This window comes from Poecilia mexicana, unplaced genomic scaffold (genome assembly GCF_051168715.1).
Source record: "Poecilia mexicana isolate PSO_F unplaced genomic scaffold, ASM5116871v1 scaffold_17, whole genome shotgun sequence".
Classification (NCBI taxonomy): Eukaryota; Metazoa; Chordata; class Actinopteri; order Cyprinodontiformes; family Poeciliidae; genus Poecilia; species Poecilia mexicana.
In genome coordinates this window covers 13,958,022-13,971,176 of record NW_028263386.1, presented here as the reverse complement: position 1 = coordinate 13,971,176, position 13,155 = coordinate 13,958,022, and the positions used below count along the sequence as shown (strand labels likewise).

The 13,155-nt window shown below is 37.8% G+C and overlaps 1 protein-coding gene across 2 annotated transcripts in view; it reads left to right on the top strand.

Moving 5' to 3' along the window:
- Positions 1-200: 200 nt before the first annotated feature.
- LOC106925931 (phosphatase and actin regulator 1) overlaps positions 201-13,155 on the top strand; it is a 35,412-nt gene continuing 22,457 nt past the window's right edge. Inside the window, exons 1-2 of one of the 2 annotated variants that reach the window (XM_015000514.2) lie at positions 201-421; positions 12,098-12,262. In XM_015000514.2, the coding sequence (XP_014856000.2) occupies positions 12,124-12,262 (139 nt within the window). In that variant the 5' untranslated portion in view covers positions 201-421; positions 12,098-12,123. Of the gene's footprint in view, positions 422-8,284; positions 9,106-12,097; positions 12,263-13,155 lie in introns of those variants that run through there. The other variant, XM_015000512.2, reaches the window with a different exon arrangement.

The following is a 13,155-nucleotide window of genomic DNA, read 5'->3' as shown; positions in this document are numbered from 1 at the left end:
ACAAGTTATAAGGTTTAGGAGGCAATTACCTTTTCAAACTGGGCCTGACTGGTTTGGATAGTTTTTCCCCATAATGCATGAAATAATTTGAAAACTTCCTTTTGTGTTTTACTAAGGTTACCTATCCAAATATGCTTGATGGCTTGAAACAACTGAGTATAACCACAAATATGTATATTTCAGTTATTTCCTTCAGAAACGAGGCTTTAAAACAGGGGTGGGCAACTCCAGGCCTCGAGGGCCGGTCTCCTGCAACTTTTAGATGTGTCTCTACTTCAACACACCTGAGTCAAATAATGAGGTCATTAGTGGGACACTGGAGAACCTGACTGCACTTAGGAGGTGATTCAGCTATTGGATTCAAGTGTGTTGGACCAGGGAGACATCCAAGAGTTGCAGGACTCCAGCCCTTGAGGACCAGGTTTGCCCACCCCTGCTCTAAAATATTTATAATTTTAGGACTTCGAGATCAGGTTGGAAGCATCGTCTTAATGGATATGGCAGTGTAAATTATTACGTTGTACTAACTGAAATTACGAAGATATATTGTTGGAGCTACTGGCCATTTCTAAATAGAAGGAAGAAATAGATTATGTAATGTTACCTGTGCCTGAAACAAAGGGCGATATTAACTTCAGCAGAACAAAATGAGGTCAAGAGGAAACCTGAACTTCTCTGAGACTTTGTTCCTCCCAGCAGTGTGGTGCTTATTGAGCAGAATAAACTCAAATTTCTGTCAAAGAAACAGAAGCATCTGTGCAGATGGAGACCCTCTCAGAGGAACGGTGAAGTTCTGCCTGTCAGTATAACTATGTGGTGGAGCTTGTGGGGGGTTGGGTTTTTTTTTTTTTTTTGCAATTTCTTGGTTTTTGATTTTCACTTGCCTGCTGTCAAGTGGTGTGATTGCATCGAGGTTTGGTTGTCTGGACGCAGCCTGCTCAGACGGCTGTGGCTGCAGAGAAATAGGAAGGCCAGCACTGTTCACTTTTGACTTCGCTGCACCTTTTATTATACGACACCAGCACAGACTGTGCTCTCCTAACAGAGATGTTAACTTCCTCCTTTCCAAGACAAGCTGGTGCCTGTGATTCTTAATCACCTCGCCTGAAACTCTTCTGTCTTAATTACACCGATTTAACCAAATGGGCTTAGAATTTAAAATGACAAATATTCTGCTGTAAGTATCCTTATGTTGGACACCAAAAATATGGGAGAAAGTCTTTTAATTTATAGATCAATTCAAAAATTGAATAGCCTGAGACTTTAGTCTTTAAAGTTTTTTTTTTTTTTTTTTTTTTTTAATCCTTAATAGTTTTCGATATGAAATTGTTTCATAAAGTTGCAGTACAAGCAAACTTGTATGATAACCTATAAAATTGAAAATAACTTAGAAGATGGATGATGTACAGTACAGACAAACTTGTGAGTCTAGATTGTGAAGTTTATGTAAGCCTTGGTGCAACACTGCTCTCTAGTGGAGATTTTTTTTAAAGCACTTCTAGAAAAAAAGTATATACAGACACAAACGGATGTAGTTGATCAGCTTTTTAATAATCAGATAAAAATAACTTATTTCTTAATACTACTAAAATATGTAAATGAAATAAAAAAAATAGTAAGAAATTATTCATCATTATCCATTGTCAATAGACAATGATAAAAAAATGATCGCAAACGCCTTGATAAATCATTTCACCAAAGATTTTTAATGATTGATCAGTAAATTGTTTTTTTTTAATTATTATTTTGTGGGAACATTAAGATCCCAATGAAGTTATATTAACAGTATGTTCTTTATCTTCTTTATTAGCTTTTTGTATCGAGCAGTTTTCAGTAGTAGATAACATGCAGTATGATATTTATAATGGTAGACTATTTTTATGGTGTTTTACTATCAGTTCATTTATTATAATTCATAAAACCTAGATATGCAAAACATTTTTTGTAAGGACCAACATTATATATGCGTGTGTGTATATATATATATATATATATATATATATATATATAATTTTTTTTTCATAACATTGCTTTCTTTTCTTCAGAACAACGTACAACTCACATGAGTTAGAATATTATTGTCACATGAGAGAGGTTCTAAGCTAATCCTCCTTTCACATGTTGAGATTTATTCACTCTGCCATCTGTAGAGTGTTAGAGTTGCAGTTTCACTTTCTGCTTGCTACAGAACTTCACTCAGCAGGACCCTCGCTGCCTTTTTTTTTAACAATCTGGACATTGCACACATTTATTACAAAAATATTTTTTATTTCCATCACTAATTAACACACTTGCTAAACCTTGGCCACATTCTTGGCATACAGAAGTAAACATGCAAGTAAACTTACAAAAGTAAACATACCTGATATACTTTTTTTTCTCATTTTGAAACATTAGAGCATAAAACCTTGGTGTTGTGAGATGGAAGGAAAAACTCACTTTCTAACATGAGTTAGCTTGATTTTTTTTTTCTTCCTTTACTGAGAATAAATTACAAACAGGTGTGCTTTTGTATCCTAATTAGTGTAACCTCAGTATATAGTTGGAAACACTTAATTTTATTTAGAGGTATCAGACCACAGGGGGTTGAGTCTACAAACCACAGATTTTAGATTTTGTTTTAGGAAGTTTTATGGACCATGTATAATTGTCCTTCCATATCACAACTATGCACAACTGTGTGTTTTGCTACTGCATAAAACCTCAATAAGAGGCTGAGTATGAAGCTCCCCTGAGAATATATTCTTTGCCTGCAGATGTTTGTTTGAAACTTGGCATTTTCCTTTCTGGTGAAGCATGTACTTTTGAAAGTATCAAAGTTTTCCCTGGAATAGCATCACATTTCTTAGTTTGGTTTCTCTTCTGTGTTTTTCAAGACATCAGAGTTAGTGAAATATATTCCCTGTAAGAGGAGCACGCAGTGCCGTTCCTTCTAAACCACACAAAAGATTTTAGTCGCTGCAAAGCTGCTTTCAGCTTTTCAACACATTTTTTTTTATTTTTATTTTTTTTTTTTTTATGAGGTTTCAGACAAGCTTGTAGTACCCGATTGGGCCTTGTTGTGTCTGTTTAGCATTGACTGTACAATTTCTTGAGTAGGTAAGAAAAAGCCTTTCCACAAACAAAAACCTGATTATTTCAGGGAAATCTGGATGTTGTTTTAGAGAACAACATCTCAACTTTTTTTTTAAACTTTTTTTTTTTTTTATTCTAGCGCAAATCTTTACTATGGGATCTTTTTAAGAAGGCTGATTTTCTATTGCCATAACCAAACTTTTCTGTAGTCATAAGGACTCTAAATTAACCTTTTTGCAGAAATGTCCCCCTCTCTCAAAGGCATTTGAGTTTACCTTGTGATATTAATTTGAGTTTAAATAATCCTATTGTCCACAAATAATGTTGCTGAGATTGTTAAAAACATATATTGTTTATGAACCTAAAGCTGTGATGGGCATAAGTCGATCTTTGATACCTGCCAAAATATTTCTTATGGTAAATGTTTTTTTTCTGTTGGCTTACATCTCAGTAACATTTTTAAATTATTCAGAATTAATTCATTAATTTTATCATTCAAAGTTGGCCAAATGAAAACTCCTCACTGAGTTTGTTCCTTCTTTTGAACACATTCATATATTTAGTCATTTATTTATTTGACAGAAATGTTCATTTTAATGTTTTTTTTCCTGAGTGTAAATTTGTCTTCTGATTTTTCTATGCAACTTAAAATGGAACAGAATTTCAATTTCATTTTCTCAGATTTTTCTTTTTTGTTTTCTTGTCAGTTTTTCTATCCATTTGTCTAAAGAAGAACTTATGTGGGTACAAAAACAACATTCGGGGCTCAGCTGAGTGATTAACATATACAGGGATTTGTTTAATTCACTCTGATTTGGGGCAAATTGTGTACAGAACATAGGATACGAGTGTCAGTACCAACAATTTGAACCTGCAAGACTGACTAAAAGTTTGTCAGGAGTTTCTCTATTTTTTATGTTTTGTAAAGCACGGAATGTCTGTCCCCAAATTAGGATTTCTAACATTTTAAAACTTCCAAATTGGCGTCAACAGTATCTGCTACATTATCAACTATAGCCACTAGAGGGCGACATCGTAACAGTTAGATCCATATGCTGAGCAGCACTGCAATGAGGCCTGTGCATCATTTCACGTTTTCTGTGCTTTTAACTGTTTGCAGCAGAATAACTGTAGCACATATTAATGAGATTCATTATTTAATCAACTTTATTATTGATATGTTTTTTATAGTTTTATTCCTCCCATTCACTTAAGTCTTTCACTGAACCATAAACAATTTCAATGGACTTGTCCTCAAAAATGAAAAGCTGCTTGCATTTATATGAAAATTTAGAAAGTCAGATTTGTATTTAGATGGACTAAAGCTCTAAATGAGAACAGTACTGAAAAATTAACATCTGTTTATTCCATTGGGAAGTAATAGTCAAACGGCTAAGCAGAGTCCCTAACAGTTAGTGACTGTTTTTTTTTTTTTTTTTTTTTTTTTTTTCTTTCTTTTTGTGTCAGTGGTTGAACTGAATAATGTTCACGATGACTAATGATGTCAAGAGAGAATGATGTTGTGCAGATAAAAAAAGCAGATACATGTTATCTCCCAGTTATTTGTCATTTCTGCTCAACTTGTTCTATTTAGCTTCTCGTCTGAATAGAAACGTCCAGATTTTTACCAGCATTTCCATCTGCTTCACATAATATAAATCTACTGTCTGACAAACTGAAGCTGACATCGCAGAAGGTGGAGACAAAACCATCGTCAAAAAGGCTGTGAAAATAGTCATATTCGGAAGATAAATCTATGTTCAATATCATCTTTTTATTTTATGTCATATAGACTTTGTCCTAGAATTGTTATATTCTTACATTGAGTTATACAGAGAATAACGCAGAGAGCAAATGACAGATGGGAAGAGACGGAGAGATAACATGGCGAATGGGTACAGCAGATTTGTAGTGGCAGACTGCTCTGTCGAAAATGGTAAGATTGTTTCACCCAAAACCTGCACCACAGCCATGGAAACCAGTTAAATCTAGAATCTGTCCTTCAAGTAAAATGCACTGTAAAACAACACTGAAAATCCTTATGTAGGTCAAATAGGATTAGCTGCAACTTCTTAGAGCATTCCTGGACGACTGAAAGTACAGCACTTTTAGTCTCGGAGTACAACTCTGGCAGCAGCGTTTGATTTTTAAACTGTTATGAAAGTCCTCCAAAGTGTTGGACAGGAAGTTGGCCGACATTCTGTTGCAAGCACCTAGCTAATTTACTGTGGTTCACTAAAAAAAAAAAAAAAAGGACAGTTCAAGTTGTTAGGTGAATGTTTCCTTTAAACATTTGGGGAAAGCCATGCTCCTGAAATCATACAAGTTTGAAAGAAGTAGCACAATCTTTGAAAAGCAATAGTATATTATAAGAGACTTTCCCTCCTGTATATTTTGATCTTTGAACCTCTGGCTGTCTGGTAGCAAACAGGTTAAATGGAGGGGGGATATACTGTGGATTTTCCTTAGGTGAAGAGTCTATAATCTCTCTCTCTCTGTATATATATTTGCAGTAAAGCAGACATGTCCTTCTGGACATCAGATGAGAGGCTGATTAAATCTGATCATTGTGCTGGAGCAGTGGTTAGGGCTGGCAGACACAATGCTGACATAGGGATAGTGCTGCATACTATCATTACGGTTTACAGCTAACAGACGGGCCCCATTTTATCTGCTTTTCTAAGATTTATCTGATGAAGAGAGAAATCCTAAACACCAGTTATACTATGCAAAGATCATGCATAATGCTTCAAAAGAAGTGAAAACCAGCCAACACCACCATGTTTGTGTGCAACTGTCACCAGTCATACATAAACATACTGAAACTGATTAGAGCACCCTTTAGGGAGGATGCGGATTGCGTAGAAGAATAAAAGCTAAACTCGTGCTACAATCATTGCCTCACTTGGTGTCACCCCTAAGGTGTGCTAAGTGACTCCCAGCGCTGGACGTTGAATGCCACTCTGTGTCTGTTCCATTTGTATGGCTTGAATAACATTTGACCATTTTTTTTGGCAAATCTCTTAACCAAATCTCATCATTTCTCAAGGTAATAACACTGAGGGGTTCTGGTTGGGTCCCGAAACTGGTAAACAGACCTGGGTGGTGTACAGAGATAAAAATGATTGAACTACAACAGTCTGTATGAAGCCTTGGCGTTTGCATGTACTCCCTGTTTTTGGACTCTTTCTGCCAGAGTCCAAAAACAAGGGTTTATGTTAATTGAATGAAATTGCCCTTTACTGATTAGTATGTTGCACTAGCCCGGTTGTTTGTCCTGTGTGTCCCCGTGTTGTGATGGTCTGGAAACCTGTCCAGAGTGTACCCTGCTTCTTCGTCGAGTGATCACTGGCAACAGCAACCAACCTCCTTCCGACAATGCAAGAACAAGCAGATATAGACGAGGAATAAATGGAAAAACAATTTTGTCATTCTAGTCAAAAGAATGCGCATTAAATCAATTTTGTAACCTTCTCAAATAGTTTACAAATGAGCTCGGGCTCAGAAGAAGCTCCTATTTCACAAATTTCTGAGTTTAACGAGACACAACAGAGCAGCTTTTTTGTCATAAAGTAGGCAACTGACGGCAAGGCAATGCAAGCACTGCATTGCGATGTGAGGGGAGTAGATGTGTGTGCCTCCACCTCATTTCAGAGAGAGCTTTGATGCCACTGGAATAAGCTGGGGCTCATTGTGGGAACATCAAAGACACTCCCTCCTCCCCCACAACAATCCCATCTCACCCCTCAGTCCATTATCAGTCACCGCTCTACAGGAAATGTGCTGGGATGTGCCCTGGGGGTCCCCCATCTTTTGCATTATTAATGGGTCATTAATGCACTGTTAATATTTGCAATGATCGCAAGAATTTACACAAAAAGCTTTTGGAATCAAATTACTGGGCATTTGAAGTTCTTGAAGAATGGTATTATTCAAAGTCTTTTTAGTGAGGGGTCTATTATTTTAAGATTCGTAATTTCCCATTCGAAATGTTAGTTCTACTGTTTCTTATGAGCTGTTAATTATTTCATTTATACATTTTGCCTTTAGAATGGCTCTGCACATAAGTTCAGATCATGGAACATCATGCAGCAGATGTAAAACAAGCATGGGTGTGTAGGCAGTTCAAATAAAATATCCATCTCATCACATTAATTCTTAAATTACTTGATGGTTTTTATTGAGTCATGCTCCCTCAGGATTTATTGAATCTGGTGATGAGATTCTCCATTCGCTTTACATATTTCTATATCAACAGTACGCTGTGATTAAGTAATTGTACACCAAAATATAGAATGCCAGTCGGTGTTGCTATTCTGATTTTAGCCGTTTATTTATTGCCAAGAGGAAATGCAACCATTGCTGGTAATTGTTCCTCTTTACTAGTTAATTTCTTTATCATTTTGGTTGGAACACCCACAGCCCTTTGTAGATTTTATACGCAGGACATTCAAAGATGTTTGCCATCCTCAAGGTGGATTGTCATAGTTTGCTGCAAGGAAATTTGGTAATGTGACTCAAATGTATATAAAAAAATGTATACAGCATCAATGTCTGCAATTTTGGAACTTTGCTTGGATGCGATATTTGATACTATAAGGAATTTCAGGTGGAATACATTCAAACTCTGCTTTCAGTAATGTGTTTTGAAGTACCTGAAGGGTCCTCTACTGCTGATCAGGATCTTTTTGACCAAGATTGGAAAGCTCAGGGACAGTGGTGGACATAATGTGACGTCAGAAATAAAAGAGATGTGGGTTCATCAAACAATGCAGTTTCCACATTCTGTTATATTACTGTACTGTGCATCCATACCACTCAGAAATACACAATTATACAAAATGGTTGTACAAACGGATTTTGTATGAGAGTAAAATGGAAGGAGGTTGAGGCAAAACGTGTGGTTACAGAATGAGGTGGATGAGAACGGGTTAAATGACCTTTGAACTGTTACAATGCTTTGTATTTATTGTGAAGGAAAATGCAACAGGAAATAAAAAATATTACAAATAAAGTGAGACATAGGCAATTTGGAAGTAAAGGAAGGTTTTACCATGCATACAAAGCATTTATTTTAAAATTAAATTGCATTTATTTCTATATTTAATATTAATTTTTTTTTGTTGTCTGTCCTGATTTATGCAAATCGGTGAGTGTCAGAATTAGGTTTGTTCATGTGGTCTCCTGAATGTGGCGATAGCTGTATTTTGCTGTGCTGACGTTTTGTTAATAATCTTGGTGCTGTTTTAACATAACAGAAAATGATCACAATGTGTAGGGTAGTGCAGCTTGGCGACCTGTACAGTAGATGGAGAACGACCAACTTTTGCTCCTCCGTTCACACGGGGTTATTAGAGGAGCGCACTGCGCAGCCAATCAGCTGCAGCCAGTGCTCGGATCCGTTAATCGTGGATTAGCCACAACCTACTGCAGTCCACAGCACAAGCAGGGAGAGATAGTCACTGCCATTCACTACTCGGACTCTCTTATTATTAGCTCCCTTGGATCTGCCAGCAGCTGCGACTTTGCGCAACAGAATCTACCCCAGAGCACAATACGGATCTCAGGTAAAAAAAAAAAAGGTGTGGAATAACGGAAGAGCGATCGACTCGCAATCCACGGAGTAGGTCAGGTTGGACTCTAAAGATGGCCCTTTAAGTTGAATCCCCGCATCGTAGTAACATCGCTCCGATTTCTTTTTTTTTTTTTTTTTCCTCGTCCGTATGTTTAAGACGGCCAATTACCCGGCGGTGGATCCCGCGTTTACCATCATGCACGGCGCCTGGCTTCCCACGGGGTACCGAGAAAACACGCCCGTGGCGGTGGAGAAACCTAAGAAAAAGGCGTTCAGCCTGGTCAAAATAATGTCTTTAAGTAACAAGAAGGACCGCGGCCAGAATCCGCACCAGCAGCAGAACCACCACCACCACCACCACAATAACAACATGCCTTTCACCATCCACTGTCAGATCGGGAAGGAAATCAAGCACATTTGCAGCAACTGCAGCCGTGGAAATAACACGCAGGACGGTGAGTAGGCTCGTGGGGCTTCGCCCTTAACGCGCCGTGCGGTGTGACTGCACCTCAAGGCTCTATAGGGGCGTTTGATGGGCAGATGGGTCTCTCGCTCCAACGGTTGTTTTAGATTGGCTCTGTTTCTAATAATGTCATTAAAGTGAATAGAATCTGCCCGAGTAGGGGGCAACTTCACGACTGCTTTCCTTTCTACCAAAAATAAAGACATTCAGATGAAGTAATTTGAAATATTTCAATAGTTTCCCCTCTCCTGGTTTACTCCACAGAGGCCATGCAGCTTTTACAGCCTGTTTGCTTCGAGCATTTCCTAATTCAAAGTCATTACATCATCACTCAGCCATCTTGGTAGGCAAACAAGTGTTTTTAATTAAAAGTAGACACATTGTAGGACTACAACAGGGGTAGAATGTAGCGTGGGTCATGATGAAGACAAAGTGGGAGGAAATGCTGGGGTCAGTGATCGCCTGTCTTGAAGTAACGACGTTACTAAGGGATAAACTGTAATTTTTTTTTTCGTTCTCAGTCTCCTTTCATTTTGCAGATTGAGTCTCCGTCTCATCTGCCAGGATCTTGAACAGATTGTAGAACGTTGCACCATCACAGTGACTGCCTCAACGTGTGCTCACGTGTTTCCTGCTTGAAAATGCTCCAGTTTGTTTATTTGAAGAAGTGGAGAATCGTTTTGAACACATTTCAAACCTACTCTTGCACCCAATGTGTCATACATATTACAGTTATGAAGCTTTTGAAGGTGTTTGATGTACCAAGCCATCACTTGGACTTCAGTGAAGTTTCTAAAAAAAAAAATAAAAAAAAAAATGGCACAACATCACGTGGGTATTTAAAGTCACTCTGTTTCAAGTTGTTCTCCATCTCTAGTCTCTAATGAAGAAAATTTAAAAATCAGCACCCATTGTGAAGTTATTTATAGAGCAGCAAACAAGCGAGATTGCACTCAAGTGGCAATCTGTTGGAAATATGTGTGCACTGCATTACTGTCGGATTATTTATCCAGCCGTCCCTTTTCCTCAGGGATACGTCTGTCTTTGATAGCAAATGGTATGAATGAAACATATTCTTTTGTGTCAGGATTAACTGAAAGAATGTCGTGGATGAAATCTGATCCTGCTAGATGTCATCTTTTATAAACAGAGGATTGATTAACCATTTTATTGCTCCAGCATTTTAGGACATTTATATTTGGTTACAAATGCATCTAAAAATCGTACATCAAAATAGATCCAGTTAGTCAATTGACCCAACACAATTATTTTCCAGTATAAAAATAAATGAATGGCAGTGTATGACTTTTAGGTAAATGCAATACTGTATGGTATTTAAAAGATCAATTCAAAATGTCAATTTCTAAGTGCTTTCCTATTTGAAATTTTCAGTTGAGCTGTTGAGCTATTTTGAAAAGTTAATGTTAGGTTCTATAACATACATCATTGTGAAGGAATTGAAATCTTTTTGAATGTTATTTGCTTTTCATATATTACTTTTATAAATTGGCACACTTAACACTGTCCCACTGATGATCAATACAAATATTTCAGCACTTTTAGCATACACAAAAATTTCTGTTTTAAAAAAAAAAAAAAAAAAAGTACATCTGCATTAGTCAATTGAGTTTGAGCCGATTTAAAGTACCACACAAGAGAAAATGCCCACAATCACATTTACTTTTTGGATTTGGTGAAATAAATATTTGATTTAAATAAAGTTTGCTACTCAGGTGGGAGAAACTATTCGCACAGTACAAGCTCGTTTTGAATTCAAACAGATGTTTTTGGAAAAATGGTGAGCATCAGATGATTTTTTTTTTTTTAAGAAATCCAAAAGAAGTCCTGTTTAAAGTTTGCTCTGATCTTTATTGTGTACATGCCAAAAGTGGAATAACATATTCTTCAGATTAGACAAAAATGAAGCTTTGTTGCATGCTGGCAGTCTTTTTGCTGCAGGGTTGCTTTTCTTCAGGTGGGATAGTGATGCAGGTCAGAGGTGGTCTTGTTAACTGCTGGGTAATCCTATTAGAGGCTTCAAAAGACTTGAGACCAGGGTGAAAACGGCAGGACATTAAGCCTAAATATGTAGATGTAAAGATATTTTTCTAAGGACAACCCAGTCAAAGTCCAGATCGAAATACAATTGAAAATATGTGGCGATAGTTGCAAATTAAGTGGCAACTATTGCTGTGAGCTCTATCACACAGCAATTTGATAGTTTGATCTCATGAGCAAACATTTCAGTCTTTAGCTGCTCCAAAACACTTGCAGCTCGATCCATAAGAAACAAATGCCCAACAGAGTTATGAGGCACTTGTTTGTAAGAAAAAATTAAAAACCGTGGATCATAAGGTTGCAATGTGACAACATTTGAAAAAGGATTTTGCATGGTGCTGTGTGTCATCATGTACCACTCACATTTTGGGTCTGGCTGAATGTTTTGTCTCATTAGTGTGGTGGTTTGTTGCTCTTTGCGTGTTGCATCACATTTCTGTGTAGCAGTTTGCGTTGGGACAAAATGCTGTACATTCTTTGCTTTTGATGTCAGACAGTACTTTAAAGCCAGAAGGCTGGGCTTCGTGAATATTTCATGAGGAGCTGAAAAATTCCCTCCATAATGAGCTGCTTGTCAGTCTGTTTAGTGTGTTTTTTTTTCTTCTCCTTTTTTCTTTTTTTTTTGGAGTGACACATCAATGGCTCGGAATGGGGCGCAGCCTTAAACTGTTTGTACTCGGAGCGCGTTCTGCATAATGATATCTGACGTGCAGGTTTGTTTATGCTCTTGGTTCAGTCTCATTAAGTTACTACAGATTTCAGGAAGCCACTCGGCACACGTTTCCCACCGCCAGGACCTTTTTAAAAAGTGAGAGTCTGCTTCTTCCAATTCCTGGTTCAGTGTGCACGGCGGTTTAGCAGAAGATGAGCTTGTTTGTTTGTTTTTTGTTTTTTATTTATTTATTTGTTTAATCATTTATTTACAGCTGAGGAAGTAGAGCGGCTGTCTGCCATGCGCTCAGAGTCCCTGGTTTCTGGCACACACACTCCACCCATCCGTCACCGGAGCAAGTTTGCGACTCTTGGCAGACTCCTCAAGCCCTGGAAGTGGAGAAAGAAGAAGAGTGAAAAGTTCAAGCAGACATCTGCAGGTAAAATATTAGTATTCTTCTTCATTTCATCCGATGTTTGTTTTTTTTGTTTTTATTGCACAGAGACAATAAAAACACAAAACAAAGCATGGTTAATAACAGCATCGTTTTATTTAAAGGTGCTCTTTAAAATGTTCTTGGATATTTACAACGCTGTGATGTCCAGGCGGCGCGATTGAAGGACACAGTGGCCTCATTTGTGGCTGTGTTTATTTTTATGGCCAGACGCATCCCGAAAGCTTCTGTCGGCGTGCTTGAACCGAGGGAGACGGTTTGTCAGGCTGCACTTTCCAGACTGGACACAAAATTCTCCCCTTTGCAGATTCTGAGCAATTACTCTAATTCCAGGCTGAACAGGACAAGCTGTTCAGATTCTGGATGTGAAATTCAGGGTTCCCCAGAGTGAGTTTGCTGAATGATTCAGCCTCAATCTAATTTGATCCGGTTCTCTGTGATAACGGCTTTAGTTTTGATTTCATCGCTTTCCAACAAACATGAGCCGGATTTTTACTTTTTGATTCGCTCCATTTATTTTTTCAGTAAAGATTTGGCTCTAGTTTTGGCCCTTAGATACCCCAATCCATCGGCCAACTTCTTTCTCTGAATTGTCGGGCATTCAGCTCTGTACAAAACAAGCTGATCAAAAACATTCTGCCGCTTTAGATGGTTGACTGTTTTGAGGTTTTGCTGTATTACACCAGAGAGCCTGCTTGATGGAACAATGATGGAGTTGCTGTAAATCCTCATTGGTGCATTTATGCTTGCCCCGTGATAACAGCAGCTCCCTTTTGTGGTGAGGGACAATAATCAAGAACTGAGAAACAAAAGATGCTTTTTATTCATGGTGTTAATACGCTGTGGAGCTGAGAGAAATGGCTCTTTTCATGCTTTTG